The 21,639-nt window shown below is 30.1% G+C and overlaps 1 protein-coding gene across 4 annotated transcripts in view; it reads right to left on the minus strand.

The window, feature by feature from the left end:
• LOC136979305 (WD repeat-containing protein 20) overlaps positions 1-21,176 on the minus strand; it is a 71,922-nt gene extending 50,746 nt beyond the window's left edge. For all 4 annotated transcript variants that reach the window (XR_010881369.1, XR_010881370.1, XM_067275249.1 and 1 more), the window contains exon 1: positions 20,714-21,176. Coding sequence is in view for 2 of the 4 variants with exons in the window: in XM_067275249.1 (XP_067131350.1) it covers positions 20,714-20,962 (249 nt within the window). In the remaining 2 variants the exon portion in view is untranslated. The remainder of the gene's footprint in view (positions 1-20,713) is intronic.
• Between the last annotated feature and the right edge of the window lie 463 nt (positions 21,177-21,639).

Consider the following 21,639-nt stretch of genomic DNA (forward strand, 5'->3'; position numbering starts at 1 on the left):
CTTTGCGGTGGCTAAAGTAATTTTTAATAAATCATTTATAAATAAAAGCAAGAATGTTCGAAAAATTACATCTACTCGATAACTAGAAAGCAGACAAATCACTATATAGATTTTATATACACTTCTAAATTGCGAACAAACTTCTCGACCCTGACGGCGTCCACTATACCGGAGTTATACTCTATTATAATAAATAAAATTTTATTTCTATTTACATAGTAAGCTGATTTAAGCAAGCAGTTGTTTCATTGAATCTAGATAGATTGTAGATCATCATAAAAATATGACAGAAGCTAATCCTACACATATGATCAAAAAACAAAGCTGGCTACTAATGAAGATAAGAACCAAAACCAAAATTGAAACAGAAAACAAACTTAGAACTAATGCTAAAACTGTAATATCAAACAAACACTAATCTACTACCTGATCAGTGATATCTGCAGTTAACTTCTAAAGTTAATGTTACACTGTTACCAATAGAAAAAAGCATCTTCCACTTTTACTTGGGGTACTCCAAGAGTAAAGAAAAATGTCCAATCAATAAAAATGCAGACAAAACAAAGAATGTACAAAAATGTGTGTTGACAGTGTGAAATATACTTAGATGACATTATAATATACTCTTCTAACTTTTCAGAACATATTGAACATCTGACTAAAGTTTTCGAGAGACTGTCAGCCGCGGGGTTAACTGTGAAGTTATCTAAAAGCCATTTTTGTCGCCCAGATGTCCATTACCTGGGTTTTAAAGTGAGTAACAAGGGAATAGAAACGGAAGAAGAAAAAGTAAGAGCCATACAAAATTTTCCAGAGCCCAGAAACACGAAAGACTTAAGCATGTTTTTAGGCATGTGCAGCTGGTATAGTAGATTCATTCCGAATTACGCTACAATTGCCGAACCGTTATACCAATTAGGACGATAATGAAAGGACTGAGGAAATAGGTTCCTAGTATAGTGAGGTGACGGATAGACGTTTAGTTCGTAAGAGATTTTGTTCATAGTTCCTAAGTATTTGATTTGTCGAATTTTCAAAGGGGAATTAAGATTAAGTTAAGCTAAGTAGCCGAGTTTTATTGTTGGGTTGACTTGTTGACTTTTGTTAATAAATTTTGTTTTTGATTATAGACAATTGTACATAGTAAATTTTATTTACTAATTAAATATATTTGAAACTTTTACTTTGACTTGATATTTGTCATTATTCTTACTAAATTTTTTCGGTGCACACGTAAAAGCCCAGGCCTGGCAAACTAATCTCGAATCCGCGTAAAGTACCCGTTAGGTTAACGGAAATTTTACTGGCCGCAGTTAGTGTCGGTTTCCTAAGATACTAAAAATAGTACTTTACAACAGTAGTTTTTGCCCTCAAAAAATAAGGATATCCATATAAATAAAGACATATAGTAACCATACTCTTGATTCTATAATGACCAAGCTGCTCTTTTAATACAGAATGTATTCATTTCCTTTATTTTATCCATTATTGGCTTGTTTCTGATTCACACATCATTCATTTTATTTGTGCCAATTTGAATATTATGCAACTTAAGAAACGTTAATTGTATTAATTTGTACTACTGCGCTACAATTTTCATTCTTTTATGATTTTGTTTTTCTATTCAATATTTATTTTAAACTAATATTATGCTATAACATTAAGCATGATATCAAACAACATTCCTATTGATTTTTGAGTAAGATTATAAGATTTATAACATTATTTTATTTAGAAAAATTGAAATGTATCTGAAGGAAGAAGAAATCATGAATATTTAACTGAAGCTGAAAATAAATTAGTAAAGATTAAACAGAGGTAAGCAAAATTCATATACTGAAAAATCTAGTCATCATGCATCCCCCTCTCCTTCTCATAAGCCCAAATTTATATCTCCAATTCATGTAAAAGATAACAGCATAGTTTAAATTATTGTCATAGAGAATCTCAAAATTAGTACAAAATACTCTTTTGTATGGTTAAAATACTCAAAGAGGAACAAGCTGATCATCATCAAAGAATGGATACTTTCCTGTTTCACCATTGTAAATAATCAGTTTCAAAGATCAGCTGTCTGTTCATAGTTACATATTTCACTCTTGTTAATTGTAAGAACTTGCAAAAACAGTATAAACATCCCAAAGCCTGATATTTTAGTAATATGCCAAACGACTACTGGATTAAATTGGGCTTATTTACCACTATTATTTTAAATTTAATTCTAAATAATTTCATAGTAGAAGTAGGCATCTCTTATTAAATTTAATAATTATAAAATTTAAAATATTCCAGAAGAGAATAAGCCTGGAGTAGGACTTGAGCCCGCAACTCCCGCTTACCACGAGGATGGGTTGCCAGTTACACTACCCATACTTCCATTTCGATCTTCCTTTCCAGACATATTTCATTTTGGTTAAATATACCATAACCATAACCAATATAAATATATCACAACCATCCTCGGTTACCTAAGGACTTAAAACTGCATTAAAAATATACCGTTTCCTTAAAAAGAAAGAATATATCAGAGTTTTATTGGACTGCAATTTGAAAAATTTATAGATCTATAAGTTCCCACTGTCGTCCCTCTGTCGTTACTTAATCTCGAGAACAGAGTTAGATAGATGAAAGACGAGACAAGATATGAAAAGCTTAGGGGCAGGCGGCCTCAATATGTGAACTTCTGATGAAAACCAAAAGTCAAGTTACCTCAATTCAAAAATTTCCCCCGAAAGCAGTTAGATAAATGACTGACATGACTTCCGACAGGAAAAGTACAATGTACAGGAGCAAGGCACAATTTGAAGGTGGAGAGAGTATATTTTAAATTAAATAAATTTAAAAATATGATTAAAAATTGCAGCCTGGCACTGTGACAATGTCACAATAAAATAATTGTTCAGTCATCCGTAAGTTCTTCATTCATTATTATTATAAAATTTACTGTATAATCACTCAATAGCATCAGCATTTAAATATTTATAACATTAAAGAGAGGAATTTAACTTGTAGGTTTATTTTGTACAACTCGCAATAGTAAATACTTGAAGACTTCTCAAGGGAGTCAAAAATATTAGTCAAATGATTGAAATACTCTACTGGAAACAGTGATGGTTTTTTGATTTTAGACCCAGCAATTTTTTTAATCTCAAAAAGTATTTGTGCAGTGAAAAAGTTTCAACTGCATATAATCTAGGTTGAAAAGTTAGGAGAGTAAAATTTTTTCAAATTGTTTACAAAATTTTAAATACAATGTCCAATTATTTAATAATTTACAGTCACTCGAAAGAAAAGAACTGACCTGGGCAGGGCTTGGCAGAGCAATTATTTATTGTCACATCGTCACAATGCCGAGTTGCAATTTTTAATCATATTTTTAATTTAAAATATATGCTCTCCACCTCAAATTAGTAGTGTCATGACCCTGTACATCATACTTTTCCTGTCAGCAATAGTGTCTTGCCAGTCATCTATCTAACTCCTTTCAGAGGAAAATTTATTAATTGAAATAACATGACTTTTGGTGCAAAACGTAAGTGCACATATAGTTAATCAGGACCTCCTGCCCCTAAGCTTTCCATATCTGGTCTCAATTTTCATCTATCTAATTCCATTCTTGAGATTAAGGAAAGGCGGACAGACAACAGTGGGTATTTATAGGTGTACAATTTTTTCAAACTGAAGCTCAAACAAGATTTAAAATAGATGCTGTTGGGCTGTGAGACCCCATACACAACTCCTAGAAGGTTAAGGTTTTATAAGATAAAAGAAACAAAATTATCATCTACTATATAAAGCTGAAAAAATGGGCAGTCTCTTTCTTTTTATCATGGTATGCCAAAACAGCCACTAGGGACACCCCTGCTATTATTTAAATTTATTTAAATTAACAATATAAATTATTTTAGATTTTTACAGTATAATATTCAGTATATTATTATTTTTATTTGTAATCTAGTATGCCGTGATGCCTGCATCGGGCCTTTCGACTTGTCCTTCAATATTTTGTGACTGTGTCACATTAACCTTCATAAAATAAAAATATTCTTTTCTATGCAATGTTTTATGTAACCAATAAATCTGCTTGTAAAATACTTATACCCTTGCAATCAGAAAGTATCGAGAATAATTCAATAAAATGCAAGATTTGATTTTATTCATCAAAATTTATTTTGTCGCCTTCAAAGCAATCCACTCCCACTGTAATGCATTTATGCCGTTTTTTCCAATCCTCAAAACATGCTTTAAAGTTGTTTTCATAAAACTCCTTTGAGACTTGCAGCGAATTTTATCTTATCGCATCAATCAATTCAAAACAGTGACCACGAGTGGAAGTTTTAGTCAAGAAAACAGGAAAAAGTCACACAGTGCAATATTGAATGAACATGGACCTTGAAAAACCATATTTGTTAAAATTTTGACTAAAAATTCATTAACAAGAGCATTGTGAGTACACGCATTATCATGGTGCAAAATCCAAGGGTTTTCTCCTTGCAAATCAGGTTGTTTTCTACAAATTGCTTCATGCAAACAATGAAAAATGCTCAAATAGTATTCTTTGTTGACAGTTTGCCAGTCGAAAGGAATTTGATTGTTGTAGTGTCGTGCATCACAAAGGAAACAGTCAACATGTCCTTGATTTTTAACTGATTTTAATCTGGTCTTTTTGGTCTTATTTCACCTTTCAAGTGCCATTTACTCTATTGTTGAATTGTTTCATTGTCAAAAGAATAGATCCACATTTCATCACCTATAACAATGCTTGTTAACCGAATGTTCAGGCACGCAGGGAAGTGTTACACGGCGGGGCGCGCGGGGTGTACGTGCACCCCACGCGCCTAAAGGTGTTACTGAAAAAATCAAAATTTTTTTCGCGATTTTTTCGTTTTTGACGTTAGTGGGATTGTGTTTCTGATGTATTAATCAACAATACTACTTAAAATCATATCTGTTTTATTTATTTATAACGAAAACGAAAAAGTATTACGTTTCGCGAATTTTTCAGGAAAAAAATCGTCAACTTCAAAAGTCTATTTTTCAAACTGTAAACAAGTCTGTTGCTATCTAATCATTGAATCGTATTCCCGTATGTGTTTTTTAACTGTTCCAATCATTAAATGCTTTGTCACAAACCCCGGGCCAAAAATATTTCAGTATTTCCAAAAGTACACCCCTTGAAACTCTACAGCGACTAGAGATAAAAAGGTGAATTATTGCCAGATAACATCGATAGTTAACTTCTTTTACACTGTAATTGGTTACTTTCTTTGTCTGTTATTACATCCACCAGTAAAAACAATTGTCGGTAAAATTCCCGCGAAATGCCACGCCCCCGCAGACTACCACTTTGACTTATGTAAACAGTCGCTATAAAATCGCTTGTTTTAATCGTTTTTTTTACTTCTAATTTGGTTACGAGAAATTTTCTGGCGTTATTCAGACAAATAAACATGTTTTCAGAACCATTTAGCAATAAATATTTCCAAAAACGCCATTTTTCAAACTTTCAATGCTAAGTCTATGGGACACTTTTTTTCCGTTTATTGGTCTTAAAAATCTTATTTACACGCCTTCTATGGTCTTATTCGTCATTTGTATTATGACTGATTCGATATCAAGCAATGACCGTTTTTTCAGTACACTAACTCGAGTCCACCCCCTCCAATGGTCGCGCTAAAAAAACTTCCTCCGTTAGTCGCGCGGGGTGCAGGTGCACCCCATGCATTTTGCTGTGTTTTTTTTGAAAAAAGTTTTTTTTTCCTGGAATTTTTAACATTTTCAGTGCAATCTTCAGTACTTTGAAGGAAGGTACTGAGGGGATCATTTTTGAGCATTCATTACATGAAAAAATACACGCGTTTAAAAACGTTTGGGGTGCACCTGCACCCCGCGCGCCTAACGCAGGGTTAAGAATGATTCACATCAAGAAAGCATTTCTTCAGTCACTCAAACATTTCATTTTTAGAAAAAATTCAATATTTTAGGGACGACTCAAGAAGTGGCATGCCGCAGCCAAAGTGATCTTTTAAAATTGCTTGACAAGAACCAAATAATACTAGAGCAAGTTCAATAATGCCCCTAATTGTTAAAACAACAATCATCAAGCACCAAACTGCTGACTCTAGTAATGTGTTGTTCATCAGTCAAAGTGGATGGAAACTAAAGCATGGTTCATCTTTGGTGTGTTCTTTGCCTTCTTTGAACATATTTTACTACTCAAAAACTCTTGTTACTTTTCTGGCTGTTATGTATACATAACAAGAAAAAGAATTGAAATTGTATCAAATTTGACACTCTAAGTTTTTGCAAATCTTCACATGTTGAGAGATCTTAAATCCAAAAAAGTCAAAAAAAAAAAACTGTAGACACTTTAAATTTTTGGTTTTATTAAAAATATTTTGTATAATTTTTATATTTTAAACCTTTATAATCATATATAGAATGATATTAACATTTTAAAAGGATAGCACGTGTACTATTTAATATTTCAAATGTAAATTCCATAAGAATTTTCAATATATATATTCTACAGCATAAAATAAGTCTGTGCTGGGAATTAATTATTGACGTAAGTATTTAATAGAACTTTTAAAAATTTCCTCCAGTTTTTAAATGTAATCCTCATATTACTGGATGATAACGGCTAAAAATTTTAAAGATTTTTGTTATTTTTGAATATTTAATTCAACACTAGACCCTGTATAACAAACATTAAAGAATTATTATTTAATTAATGATGTGATCAAGAATATATTTTAGCTAATAACATTTTTTATGTAAGGATAAAGAATCTAAAACTTCAACTGCTACTTCTGTATAATTACTATTCAAATATTTATAATGTTGAATTGATCTTATACATTAATTTCTTATATAACTGATTGTCTAAATCATAAAAGTATTTTATTTTATTTTAAATAAATTAAATTATTATTAAAAGATGTATGAAGCGTTATACTTCATACTGAAAAATACGAAATATTTTAGTACTTAGAAATTACTTAATAATCTTGTTAACTTTAACGATATTTGGACACAAGATTTTACATTAATAATTAAAGGCATTAGAAACAAAATATAATAAAAAAAGCTGGAGAGGAACATCCAACATCCCATTAAATCAAGTCTTTTACACAAAAATAGGTATATTTATTGAGAAATAAAATCATTTTCGGTTTCTGCAACTGCTGTGCAATATTTACCGAGGAAAGCATAATGATAATTCATTATTATTTAATGTACCGCCACTTTCACCCGATAGCTTTTCATCTAGGGATTTCTTTTCTCATTGCATTCAACAAATTCTCTCTTACTGTCATAAATGACTGCTAGTTTTATATAAAATAATTAATCTTTATCTGCTTGGAATAAGGTATCTTTTAAGAAAAACTGTTTAGAAAACATCAAGTTAAGCATTTAATTGTATTCAATCCTTTTAGATAGTACTTAATTAATCTGTCTGTACAATTAATATTTGTCTAAATACAACTATTTTGATTAAAAGGATCGTTAAGAATTGTGTGAATGTTACAACTACAGCGAAATGTAGCTATTGTCATCAGAAGAAACAACAGTTTTTCTTCATGATAGACTTCGGTTGCCCAAAAATACTTGGTGTTACTTGGCATAAGTTAATAGTTCCCACAGAATAGACTTTTTAAATCTGAGTTTTATTGAATGCAGAATGAATTAAAACAATCTTTTTAAATATTGATGTTTATGTTCTTTTATTAATTCTCTTCAGAAAATATCTAAACGGTGAACCTATCATTCATTTACATAGTCTAGTGGAAAAATCCTTCCTATGTTATTACAATGAATAAATCTCTATTATAATAAAAATTTAAGAATATTGCTTATAGACTGCATTAAAACTGTTAATTCAGCAAAATTTTGAATAAAATATCTTATATTAATAGAGTTATCAAATTAAATTTGTTAATGTTTCCAAAATTATACAGTCACTTCTTGAGTTACGACCATTTGCTCTTACGACAAAAAGATTTCATTAAAAAAATTTTTTAAATTATCAATTTTTTATAGTTTTCATCAAATATATATCATATACATATATATCTTGCACGATTCTGGCGATTGATTGCGTCGTCTTTAGTTTTGTTGTGCAGTTAGTTACCCTTCGCATGTGCTTGTGTAAGGTGTCTAATTGTTTTGTTATAAGTAGTTTACTTGCAGTGTAAGTTGGAAATTCTACTTTATTTTACATTGATTTGTGATATTTTAGTTCCAAAAGGCTGGTAAGACCAATGAAAGAAAAAGAAAGACTTAGAGATGAAAATAAAATTAATAAAACAGCATGAGTGCAGCAAAACAGTGTCAAACTTGTCACATAAACATAAATTGTCGCATTCAACCGTTTCAACTATAATAAAAGGACGAAGAATGAATTCATGAAGCAGTAAAGAGATCGGAAGGCAGCTGTTTTGGACTATACAACGGAGCCTGAAGAAGAGCCCAGGAGGGGCTGTGAAAATGTTTGCAATTCTAAAACTAGATTGACGCCGGTTAACAGGTTTGAAGAATTTATTTATTTACTCATTTTACCAGTGTCTAGAGAGATTGTAGCAAAATGTATGAACGGCATACGGAACAAACTCTTAAAAAGGTTTAATAACAATATGAATTTTAATAGAGAAGAGGAAATAGAAGAGGTAGTTAATGTTATTGTACAATTTGCTCAACAATTAAATCTGGAAGTTGATAATGAAGATGTAAATCAACTTTTGGAAAATAATGTGCAGGAACTCACAAACCAAGACCTGAGTGAGATTGAAGAACAACGAGTTGCAGATAAAAATGTAATGGAACTAAAAAAACTGGATAAACACAAAGAAAAACCCAAAAAATTTGTGCTGAAAGAAATGCCGTCAGCTTTTAGCAAAATCAACGAGGCAATTAAAAAATTTGAAAATATGGATTCAGACAATGATAGATTTTCGAAGCTACAACACACCATTCCCCAAGCACTTGCCTGTTATAATGAAATTTATAACAAAAAGAAACAACAAATTGTCCAAACAAAATTCGACTTGTTCATAAAAACAAAAAGCACTACTACTACACTCACTGATAAATCTCAAGTGTCAGCAATGAATATCAGTAGCACAGATGATGATAATAATCCAGAATAATGCTTATAAATTCCACTTACGTCCAAAATTGCAGAACCGAACCCCGTCGTAAGTCGAGAAGTGACTGTAATATGTTAAATATTTATATAACATCTTTTTATTTAAGGTATTTATGATTCTTGTACACAATTATTAATGAACATTAAATCATGTTTGCTGTGACATAATGGATATAGTCTATGACATAGATATGTAATAAAATTGTACTAAAGCATTAATATAAAATTAGTAAGATATCATTAAAGCGATATGAAATTCATCATACACTATAGGAACGTGTTAGCTGAATGACCTTGGTCGAAACAGTTTTTACTAAGCCATTTTGTTAAAACCCGTTTTGTCTAGTTAAAACTAGTTTTAACTCAAATTCATTTTTGACTAGCAGTAAATTCTAGTTATAACAATGACATCCAGTAAAAACGTGTTTTTACTGTAACATATATATATATACACACAGCTTCAATCCATTAACCCAATTTTTTAACTCTCAAACCTATCAGATTATTATGCTACATTAAGGCTAATTTTAATTAATTATAAAGTAATTAGCCTAGATATAGGAAGTAAAGTTGCCATCTCTTGATAAATTTTAATTTAGAAAATTGTGGAAGAAAAGAATTGGCCAGGAGTGGAACTCTAAACCACAACTCCTGCTTATTGTGTATATGTGTTGCCAATTACGCTATCCAAATGTCCATCTGACCTTTACCTCCAGAACTACAGGGTGTCCCACTCAGGGCAGACCCTTTATAATTGCAAATAATTCTGCAACCCATGCATGTAACAAAATAAAATAAGGCTCAAAATGTTCACTATCTCATGCAAAATTGATTGCACGCCATAAAAAGAGCAAGGCTAGCCCATTCACACATCATTGGTCCAATTTTCTTTGAAGACAGTGTGAATACCAACTGATATTTGTCCACATTCAAGAAATTTGTGAACCAACTTTGACAATTATGAACTTCAAGAAGATTATTTCCAACAGGACAGAGTGACATGCCATACCATTCATGTCAGTATGGAAGAGATCCAATCAATTTTTGGCGATAGGGTCATCTCAACAGGTTTGGGCCATCACAATCACCTGATTTAAATCTGCCAGATTTCTTTCTCTGGAGACATTTGAAATACAAACAAATCCAAGACTATCAGACAACCGAAAGAAAACATCCAGCATGAAATTACTGTAATCAACAGTAACATGAGGACGAGAGCATTCACAAATACAGACTGTCATGTTGTATTGTGTGTGGACATTGGAGAGAACATTTTCAACACCTGTGGATTTGTTTGGTATTAAATAAGGTAGGTTCATCTTTTTACAGCTTGCTTTTACATTTAAGCATTATGGAGTTATTTGCAATTGGGTCAGCCATAAGTGGGATACTCTGTATTAATAATTAAGATATAACCATACTGGTCACTCATGGCACAAACTGGAGATGAATTTACCTTCCATCCTTCCATAATTCTCAACCAGTTATGATATCACTCTGGCATGATGTATTAATTATTAAAATTAGTCATAATATAGCCCAATAATCTGTCAAACTTTATAAGACTTGTATTTTGGATCATTATCCTGATAAAAATGGAAGGTATTCAAGATATGGTTTTTCCTACAGAAGTCTTTAGATTTTGTTTTAAAATATTTACAATCCTTCTTTATTCATATTTCCATCAATAAACACAAGTCTTCCAACTCCAGATGCTGCCGTACAAGCCCTAACAATAATAAATCCTCCTCCATGATTTACTGCTGGCACAAGGTTTTCCTTATTCAGTTCACAGTTTGACCTCCTCCATCAGAGCCAATCATGTTAAATTTGCTTTCATCTGCAAATATCTCATGATTAAAATACTCAAAATCTTTATCTTCATATTTTTGCAACTGTAGCAAGCTTTTGTTTCTTTAATTAACATAAAATTTTCTCCTGGCCACTCTAGATCACTCCACCACAATATCCATTTTCCCACATAACTTTCCTTACTGTTTCTGGGTGAACGTAAACTCGGGTGTAATTTTCCAACTCTGCTGTAGGTTTTGGTGCACTTGTTTTAGGATTATTTTTTATTTTTTGGATTATACTGTGCTTATCTTGTACTGTTGGCAATGCACTGGATATAGATCTTCATTTATTCACAATTCTATGTTCATCTTTATATATTTTTATAATATACCGTCAAGTTACTTCTTATAATACTAGTAATATTTCTAACTCGGACCCAACTTCCAGTGGTCTATCACTAATTTTCTAATATCTAATGCACTTTCCCTATGAACTTTTTTCATTTTTGCCAAATACAAGCAGAATGTCAGAAATAAAATTAACAGGTGTTGTAATTATGGGTGTACTATAGATTACTCCCTATGGAATTTCAGGACTTTAATTATATATTTGAACTCAGGGGACCGAGACGAGTTCAACGGTACCCTATTTTTGGACCGGAGACAAAAAATAAAAAAGTTATCATACTTTTTCACTTACCATACTTTTTTAATGCTCTCATGAAAACGGCACCATAGTTGCTAGTACTGCCATCTTGTGGTAAAGTCTGCAAACCATGATGTTGGACTACGGTCATCTCCAGTAGGGTTAAACACGCGATATGAGAGCGGAGAGAGCGACGCGACTTCCGATTATCGCGCGATTGCCATTTCGGTTAATGTTACTTATGGCAGTGAACATGGCGGCCCGACTGACCTCTCGTATGGGCGCCACCACACGCCGCCATGTGCTAAACTAGTGATCGATTCACGGTAGTTCTTGAACAAAGTAAAAAAAGGGGGGAAACTTCTACCAAAGGCAATTTTAACGGCAAGCACACGACTCCCAATCACGATAGCGAGGCCGACTTAGTGGAGAGCGACGCGACTCCCTATCATCGCGCGATCGCCGGAAAAAAGTATGATAACTTTTTTATTTTTCGTCTCCGGTCCAAAAGTAGAGTATCGTTGAACTCGTCTCGGTCCTCCGAGTTCAGATATATATCCAAACACACAAAATTCCATAGGGAGTAATCTATAGTATACCCGTAATTATTTATAACTGTTACAGGCTACAGAATTATGGGAAAATCCCATAAAAATCACAAATAATAATAGTATCTATAAGCTGTCCAATGAATTTTGTAACATGGATTTTATAGGATGATTAATAGTTTTTGCTTTTATCAACAACATAATCAGAAAATTGACACAATGTAATGATATATAGTTGATTTAATTATAATAAAGGAATAACAAATGAATTTTGTCAATGTACATAATTTATCATGAACTGAAAACTTAAAATAAATTCAGTAATTATAAAGAAGCAGCCTTTGAGCAGTTAAAAACTTACATACAAAGATTTGTTCATTTATATTATTAAACATTTTTAACTGTTCAAAGGTTGCCTCTTTTTATTTTTTCGGTGAAGCGGTTGCTTTATTACTTTAAGCTTACAATTCGGTATCTTCCAATCTGGCTAATTTTGAATTTCCTTTTCGCAACCTTGACCACATCTTTTCCTGTGTTATCCAATTTATAAATTAGACTATTTATATTTTATCTAATTTGATAAATAAACTATATTTATCTGCATTTATGATGTACATAAAAATAAAAGTACTACCGTAAAACAATTGAAGACAAATATAGAGAGAAACATCTTATTTTTCTTACAATTCACATTGGAAGCTATAAAAATTATTCATTAAAAAATAATTAAAATAAATAATAAATAAATTTGTCACATCAACAAGTAACGTTCATAATAGCAAAGAATTATTATTCCTGTTTAAAGGCGAGAAGTAATTTCTAGTTTCTTCTTATAATGTAGAGAAGACTTAACAAACATTGATTTAAAAATTGATAACAGAAAATTATCCAAGTTAAAATATAAAACTGTAACTAAACAGTTACAATATACAATTTTATTCTTACATAAAAATATAATCAGTATTGATTAAACTAGAAAAATAATTTTATCCTTCAAATTGCAAACTTATAGATTCCCATCGGCATCCGATATCCGTTCTCAAGATTAAGTATGGACAGATGCAGTTAAATAGATGAAAATCGAGACCAGATATGGGAAGCTTAAGGGCTGGAAGCCCTGATTAACTATATACAAATTTCTAGTTTGAACCGGAAGTCACGTTTTTTTAAAAATAAAATACGATTAAAAGTTGCAGCTCGGCATAGTGACAATAAATTAATTAATTTAATACAAGATGACAACTTAATCATCCACCCTTACGAGGGAAACCTTCCAAACCATAAACAAAATAAAATGTTTCAGGCTCTATCAGATGTATTTGTCTTTGGAAAAAAGGTGGGGAGGGGGATAGACTTCTGTATCCTACTCTCCAGGCTTCAAAATTTGCAACATACATAGACATACAATTAACTCATACCACCTAGCCAGTTTCCTCATTTGCAAAGTGGTAATAAGAGGATGTATTGTTTTCCTCTATCTCTGGTAACTGTGGTTTGGATCTAATTTATAGTTAAATCTACATTTTTTAAATACACACTAACTGTTTTTTGTGTGTATATAACCGACTAGTAGCCCAAGACGCCCCCTAGCGGGCGTTCTAGCAGCAGTGGTGTCATTCGCGGTATAAATAATAAATTCATATTACAAATAAAAATAGTAATATACTGAGTTTCTCATGGTGTACCCTACTAAAATGCAGTCAAAAATGCAAAACACTGAATTTATTGTTAATATAAATACTAGCTAGTGGTGCCCCTAGTAGCCGTTTTTGGTATACCGTGACAGACTGCCCAGTTTTTCAGTTTTATATTGTAGATTGTAGTAATTTTTTATAGAAGTTTTACAACAGAAATGCGTTACAGTCACCGAAATTATAGCATTTTTGTTAATATTCACTTTAATTTTTCATAGTTGTTGCATTGAAAGTTTGTCTTTGCACTGATAATTTTATATAAAATTTATGTTAATTTTATCTGTTCAGATAAATTGCATAAATGTGATGAAGTATTTTGATAAAAATCGCCAGGACAAATAAAATTTTTAAATTTACAAAATTTAAGATAGTTGTTAAAAGGAGACAATACATAAAAAGTGTCTTCTCACTTTGTCCTTTTGAGAGGTTTTAACGTTTTACATATCGAGGTAGACGAGTAGCCTCGAATGAAAGGTCGACTCCACCGTGGAACTGTTATTTTCCACGTGCACATGCAAAAGGACAAAGCGAGAAGACTCTTTTATGTATTGTTTCCTTTTAAGAATTTTCTTAAATTTTGTGATGAACTATTATTTAAATTTTGCCTTTCTTCAGTTTAGAATTCAATGTAATTTTGAAGTTTGAATTCTTGAAATGCATTAAAAATGACAGTTAATAAGTTGTTAATATCAATTGGCATCTGTAATAAATACTTAAAAATTAATTACCATGAAATAAATAACGGTGCTTGACACAAACAGATAACATTGTGAAAAATTATAGTACAGAAAAGTATGTTTTAATCTAACCATAATCATATTAAACAAATATTATGAGTTGTTTTATTTTGTGAAACATATGTTTTATGCAGGCAATGTTTTCACTGCAACAACTGTAACAAAATACTCCATATCGGTAAAAAACCAAACCGCTTAAAATACATCAAAATTTAGTTTCTTCTAATTTCTGTGTTTTTAACCACGAATAACACACAAACAAAAAGAAATCACAAGTGTTACTACATCACCATTGTGGCAGTCGAGAAGGTGGTATGCACTACTTATGTATTCCCTTATTTTGAGGTCGTTTTTTGGCATTTGGAGAAACTAAACGAAAAAACGAGTTGTATTTTTATTTTTCTCCAAAACAAATACATCCAATCGCTCTTAAAACGTTTATTTCGGTAATATATTGGAAGGTTTCCCTCGTTATACCAAATTACATAGAATTCTTATATTTAATTAGTCAAAATGTAGCCTGATAATAAATCTAGGATAACTATTCGGCTATCTTTTATTAGTTATTAAATTCGCATTCATATATTTCTACTATACACCAAAACTGCAGATTATTTTTATATTTCTTTAATATTTATAATACGTTTTATTTAGGATCCGTTTTGAATATTTACTTTTACAACTTTTTGTGATAATGAAAGCTAACCATATATTTTCTGAATATTAATTACATTAAAAATGCTACAATTAAGAATTGCTAACGTATAATTATTAGAAAAATTTTAATAAAACGTAAAAAAAAAATAACATATTATTATGATAAATTGAATACAGTTTATTGAACTTTAAAAATGATTCATAGCTTAGTTGTTACATCATTATGCAATACAATAGAAGATTAGCTAATGAATTCTTGAAAAAAAGAATGTAATTTCTGTGACTATTTCAAGAATTACATAACTTTTGAGTATAAGATACTTCAAAAAAAGAATATTTCTAATTCATATTGCTTAGACTTTCTAGAAATATTACAATTTTAAATTGTTGAACAATGACACACATTGTAATTAAAGGATATTATCGCGTAAGATAATTATACGACATCTCCTATCTAATAATATTGCTTCTTCCTGTATACAAATACGAAAGATCACCTGCCCGTGTATGACTGTTTACGTTTGTGTGTCGAAATAGACCCGAATTTGAAGTATATCATATCGAATAAAAATCAACCTTTAATATTGTTTTATATATTTTTTTTTTCCTATGATACTACAAAAAAAGTAATTATTAAAAACAGAAAAAAACAGAATTCTGTTTAATTTCTAAACGAATTTAAATTAACGTCTCTAAAACTTTTGAATGTCAACAAAGAGGAAATATTTACTTATTAATTTATAAAGTTTATCATCTCGAAATTGAAAGCATAACAGACAAAACACTGATTATTTAATTAAAAAATATACAATAAATCTAACATTTAAACAGCAAATCTACAATCTTTAATAAAAGATTCTATAATTTATAAAATGATATAAGAATTCCATAATTTTCCAACTAAATTATTATTAAATGTGAAATATTCAGATGAAAATAATATAAATAATAGTTTTCTTTACACAATGATTTATTGAATAAGATGTAAAAATAAAAATATGTATTCTACATTTGTTTTTTTTTAAATTAAAAAACATATTTAATATATATATATATATATTTCTAATAGACTGGGTGAATTAAAATTTTATCTTAAAACATATCATTATTGTAGCAGTTAATTATTAAAACTAAAACTAAATAAAATTTATAAATTAATTTCGTTTTTCTTCCCAGATCAAAGACCTCTCTCTTAGTACATAGCTATATACAAAGGAAATGTTTATATTTTATCTATATGAGACATCAACTTCCACCATCTTGGATTCTGTATTATCTGCTATATCTAAAGATTCGATAAAAGATTAAAGTATTCCAGACTGAAAACATTAATAGTATCAATTATTCTTAATTATCACATTTATTTATATTTTCTACAATTGCAAATTTATATCATCGAGTAATAAAAATATATTAAGAAGCAATTATTTCAAAATTGATAGTCAAACTGAGGTCGAAATTCTCCGATATCTTTATATGAAAAGTAAATAAAGAATAAACTACAGATCTTTCTAAGTAAAACGTCCATTTAATGCATCTTGGAAAAGAGTAATTATTATTATATTTTTTAAATTTAGCACATTTATGAATATCATCCGAATTTAATTTTAAGAATATTATGTCACTAGTCAAAATCGTTATTTTTTGGTGGTTTCGGTATTTATTACGATAAACATTCAAAGTATTTTAATGCATACGTAAAATATTATTCTATTCACGTCTAGTTTATTTGTTAAAAATGACAAAAACTGAAATAACGCAGTAAACTATGAGCAATATCAATAAATTAATAACTATATATCTAAAGTGATAAACAAATATTCATACACAATTTCACACGCAATACATTTTTCCAATTTCATGGATAAGCCTGAAAACAAATACAATTATCTTGTTCAATGACTACAGAATACTATATTTATATTACAGTAGCTCATTAAAACAATTATAATTCAGTAAATAACTTTTCAGTTTTGTCAAAATAATATTTTCATCAATTTTTTCTCAGCAATACATTAAAATTATATATTTAAGACAAATCATTTACAATTTAAAACTTGAAAACATTAAATACTTCTACTAAATACTTACAATGTATAAGATAATAGACTGATAAGGGAAATGTCATCCTAATGTCTTTCTAGTCGAAAAAGTTTCTCCAGTTGTTAGCATAGATGTAGTAGATGACAAAACTTATTGACAATTATTTTCAAACTCAGTGTTGATTTTTAAACAAAATTAAATGGTAGCAGTTATTCTGTCACTATCATTAGAAGATTGAATAATTTAACAAACATATGGGATTCTTGTTAATCGGTTGAAGAGTATTAAACAGTTATATATGAAATATTTGGTGCTTGTAAGCTTTGTTACCCTTCAGCAGCATAACACGAACACCAGTGAGGGGCATGCATACCACAAACACAAGAGCCGATGTTGCTTAGACAATATACTTTTGATTACATTCCTAAGAGTACAAAGGAAAAGTTTTTAAACTACTTTGCTCCGATAATGATTTGAGGGGGAAAAAAAAATGATTTCCTTTAGAAAATTAAATTTTAAAAAAAGGATGTTTTGGGAAGGTTCTTCTAAATGTTTGAATGTATACTTTAACAAACTTGCTTTGTGATCCAATGTATTGTCACATTAAAATCTTGAGAAATAAGAAAAAAAGCAAAAGTATAATACAAATGTTAAATAAATACACAACGTACCAAAATAAGTAATGAAATAAGCATTAAAGAGTTTGTTATCCTGTTTCTGTACATTGGATTCTAGAATAATGTTATTAAAACAGCACAAGCAATTTAATACAATACAAAAAAAATAATAAACTGAATGAAGGTTGTTTTATTATCCATATTTTAAGAATCTATGTACAAAAGGAATGTTAATACTACAAGAACAGGATACTTAAAACCATGGTAAAAGGGTGGACAATGAAAAATTTTAGTTAAGAAACCTAAAATCTGTTTCAACTCTGTTATTACTGCATTTAATAAACCGAGTTAAAATCTTACAAAATTGTACACAAACTGATAATTTACTCAAATTAACAAAATAAAAGAAAGTTTGACTTAAACATATAGTTTTTCAGATTGAAAGAAATGCTTACACCCTTTAAAATGTAAACTCAACAACACACTGAACATCCTTGGAAAAATGGAGAGAGTATACAAATTACAATTAAACAAACTTTTGCTATTTTCAAATATCTAAACTAATTCAAACAATCTATTTCTAAAAAACATAACCAGAAATAAAATGAAATCCAATACTCTTTATATGAATTAATAAAAATAATTAATTAATTGATTTAAAAAATGAATTAGGTAAGTTTAACTTAAATAATGGCACCATATTCACGGTCGTATTGCCCGACGTGTGTGACAATCGCACCCGCATCACATAACCGACGGGTAACAAAGTATACAACAGCCAAATTTTTTTTTTCTAAATCTATTAAAGTTTAATATAAAACTGAATTTATTGTACAATAATAAATTAATAACTGTATTAAGATTGAAAGTTTCATTTTCCGTAAAAGTAACAGTCAAACAAAAATATACACAGTATATATAAAATGTACACTTTATTAAACTTATTTAAAATAGTTTATTAACCTTTACGATGTAGTTAACTGTATTGAACATCCTGTGCCATTACAATAATATATACGTGATATAGAAAAAATAGTTTTACTCGATAATTTACTTACGAATAACATCGCATTTTGAACAAGAACACAACTAAAAGAATTAATATCAATGATAATACCGATTTTCTATTATCTCAGTAACTGCTACTTGTTTTGAACGGTGTACTTTTTATCTAATTTGTTAATTATTACTAACTGTATTAATTATATTAAAAGTTTAATCTTTATTTCATATTGATTTATAACCGATTATTATATTTATGAAAATTTTGGTAAGTACAATTTTAAAATAAACAGTAATATAACAAATAATACATTTTCTTAAACAGTCACGTGCTAATAAAATAAGAAAATTCTAAAATTACGACAGTAATCGGTCAATAACACAGTCGACAGAACCTAAACAATTATTGGCCGAGTACTAGAGCGTCCCCGACTAAGTTAATTAAACATAAATAATAAATGTATTTCATTACACCATAAAATCATTATATTTTATAATAAATTTATTTATAATTCTTTCTTCAATTCCAGATTTGTCTTAATTTTTCTTTTATAAAACTTAATTAAAATAGTAGCACGTGCGCTTTAAAACGATACTGCGTTATCAACATAAACACGGATAATTCTTTCACATAAAAGAATCAATCATCGTTTCTTTAAGATAAAAATACTACTTGCCGAGTCAATAATATTGAATCTACTTAAAATAAACTAAGCTACGTACGACATTTATTCAAATTACACATCAAAAACATTGTTTCGAAATTTCATCAACAACTTACTTTCGACACCATACCATACATCAGAGACGGGCAACCTTTTTCTACATAAGGGCCGCATTTCGAAACTTTTGAACCCACGTGGGCCGCACACGAAAAAAAAATGCCCGTAAATCGCAATTATTTATTCACGTATAATTACAAATTAGCATAAGTATACTTAATTTACCTTCTGGAACCAACATAAACGTGATATATCCAAAATATTTGGTTAAATATTAGTCACTGCTAATTTTAAATTAGTTTCGACGCGAGTCCATTAGCCAGTTTCTCATTTTAATTTTTACTAAATTCATTGCGGAAAAACTATTTGCGTACGTAAGTCGTAGAAAATAATGTTCCAGTTTTTGCCACATACATTCTTAAGCCGGGAAATTGACATATTTATTCATATTTCGTGCGAGGCGGGCCACGGGTTGCCCACGTCGGGACAAGCAACCCGCCCAACCTGCCCGAAAAACCGACCAGTTAAAGTACGATTTACTAATGTAAAGTTGTACTTTAACCGATCGGTTTTCCGTCAAACTACGCATGACAAATAATATTAAAAATCAAGTTTATATACAAACGAATCGTTCTAGTTTACATTAACGGAAGAAACTCAAAATGTTATCTCACTACAATCGACATAAAAATGGTAAAATATAACCAAAAGTCTACTTCGGTTACGAATATCAATGTTTTACGACGCATAAAAGAGCACACGTAATGTGGACTTTACCATAAAACATAATTGAAGCGGTACGGGGTATTAAAAGTAGTTTAGCGTTAGATAATCACCATTTACATTAATGAATGAGTAACCAAAGGAAATGAAGGCAGTGAAATTCAACTGCATAACACATTAAATCAATTACTGAGAAAATATAAATAGACGTGTATTATCAATGTTAGAGAGTGTAATTGTTTAAATGCTGTAGAAAAAAGATAAACAAAACGTTTGTTTTTGTATATTGGACGTTAACATATTCTAATTAAAGATAATAATTCGATATTATAGCAATTGTTGTGTGTTGTTTGTTGTGTGTGGTAAAATGAAAGTGGACTGACCTTTTTGATGCCTTTATAGATGTAAACGTACAATTCACGTCCAACATTGAGGCAAATGCGGTCTCCATTGCCACTAAGGTCTGGTAAATGGACGAACGACACTTTAACCGGCGTGTTAGCTTGGGTATTATAGCCTACCCTGTTAGGTCTGGAGTATTCGCTGAGTGTCATGAGTTTGTAACTTCCTTCCCTTGTCATAAATTGGGTTTTAAGTTCGTCTTTACATACGACTTCACATTGAACCGCCATCTTAACGCATCGACAGTGTTGTGGTTAACATGTCTGCAACATCGCCATGCATTGTTTTCGAGCCCTTTTAAGACTCCTTAGCGCTCATTTAATCGAGGCTGACACTCGATAAGATAACGATTAATCCCAAATGATTTCTCTTCAAAACCAATCATACGCTAGACCTTCCGACATCTTGTCTCCCTCCTAACGTGAAAATACCAGCCACCGATTTATAATATCGTTCTTTACTTTATTTACTCTATGTACTATTACGGCATTTTAAATTTCTAATATAAGTTATATTCTGTTATTATTATTTAATTTATTTTTAAATGCGGATTTATAACTTTTTACAAGAAATTAGCATGCGTAGCTTGTCGAATCCTTGCGGTAAAAACTGGTACTATTTAAATACTGTTATAAAGTGTATTTTTCTATAAATATCGTACAGTAAATGTCTTTCGTGTATGAAAAATGTATTGATTAATCAATTTATAATATTGAAAATTTCAAAACAATAAAGTAAACTCCTCAATTATATTAATGGCACCTGAAACAAATCCGTATTGGTGTGTTAAAATTCTAGAAATTTAAATTTTACCCGTTATTTTAACTCAATACAATACTGTTCATCGCGGTGGCATTAATAAATTTGCAATATTACACGTGTACTTATTAGCAATTGAATTTATAAC

The sequence above is a fragment of the Centruroides vittatus genome, unplaced genomic scaffold, assembly GCF_030686945.1.
Source record: "Centruroides vittatus isolate TY-2023 unplaced genomic scaffold, ASM3068694v2 contig_602, whole genome shotgun sequence".
Taxonomy (NCBI): domain Eukaryota; kingdom Metazoa; phylum Arthropoda; class Arachnida; order Scorpiones; family Buthidae; genus Centruroides; species Centruroides vittatus.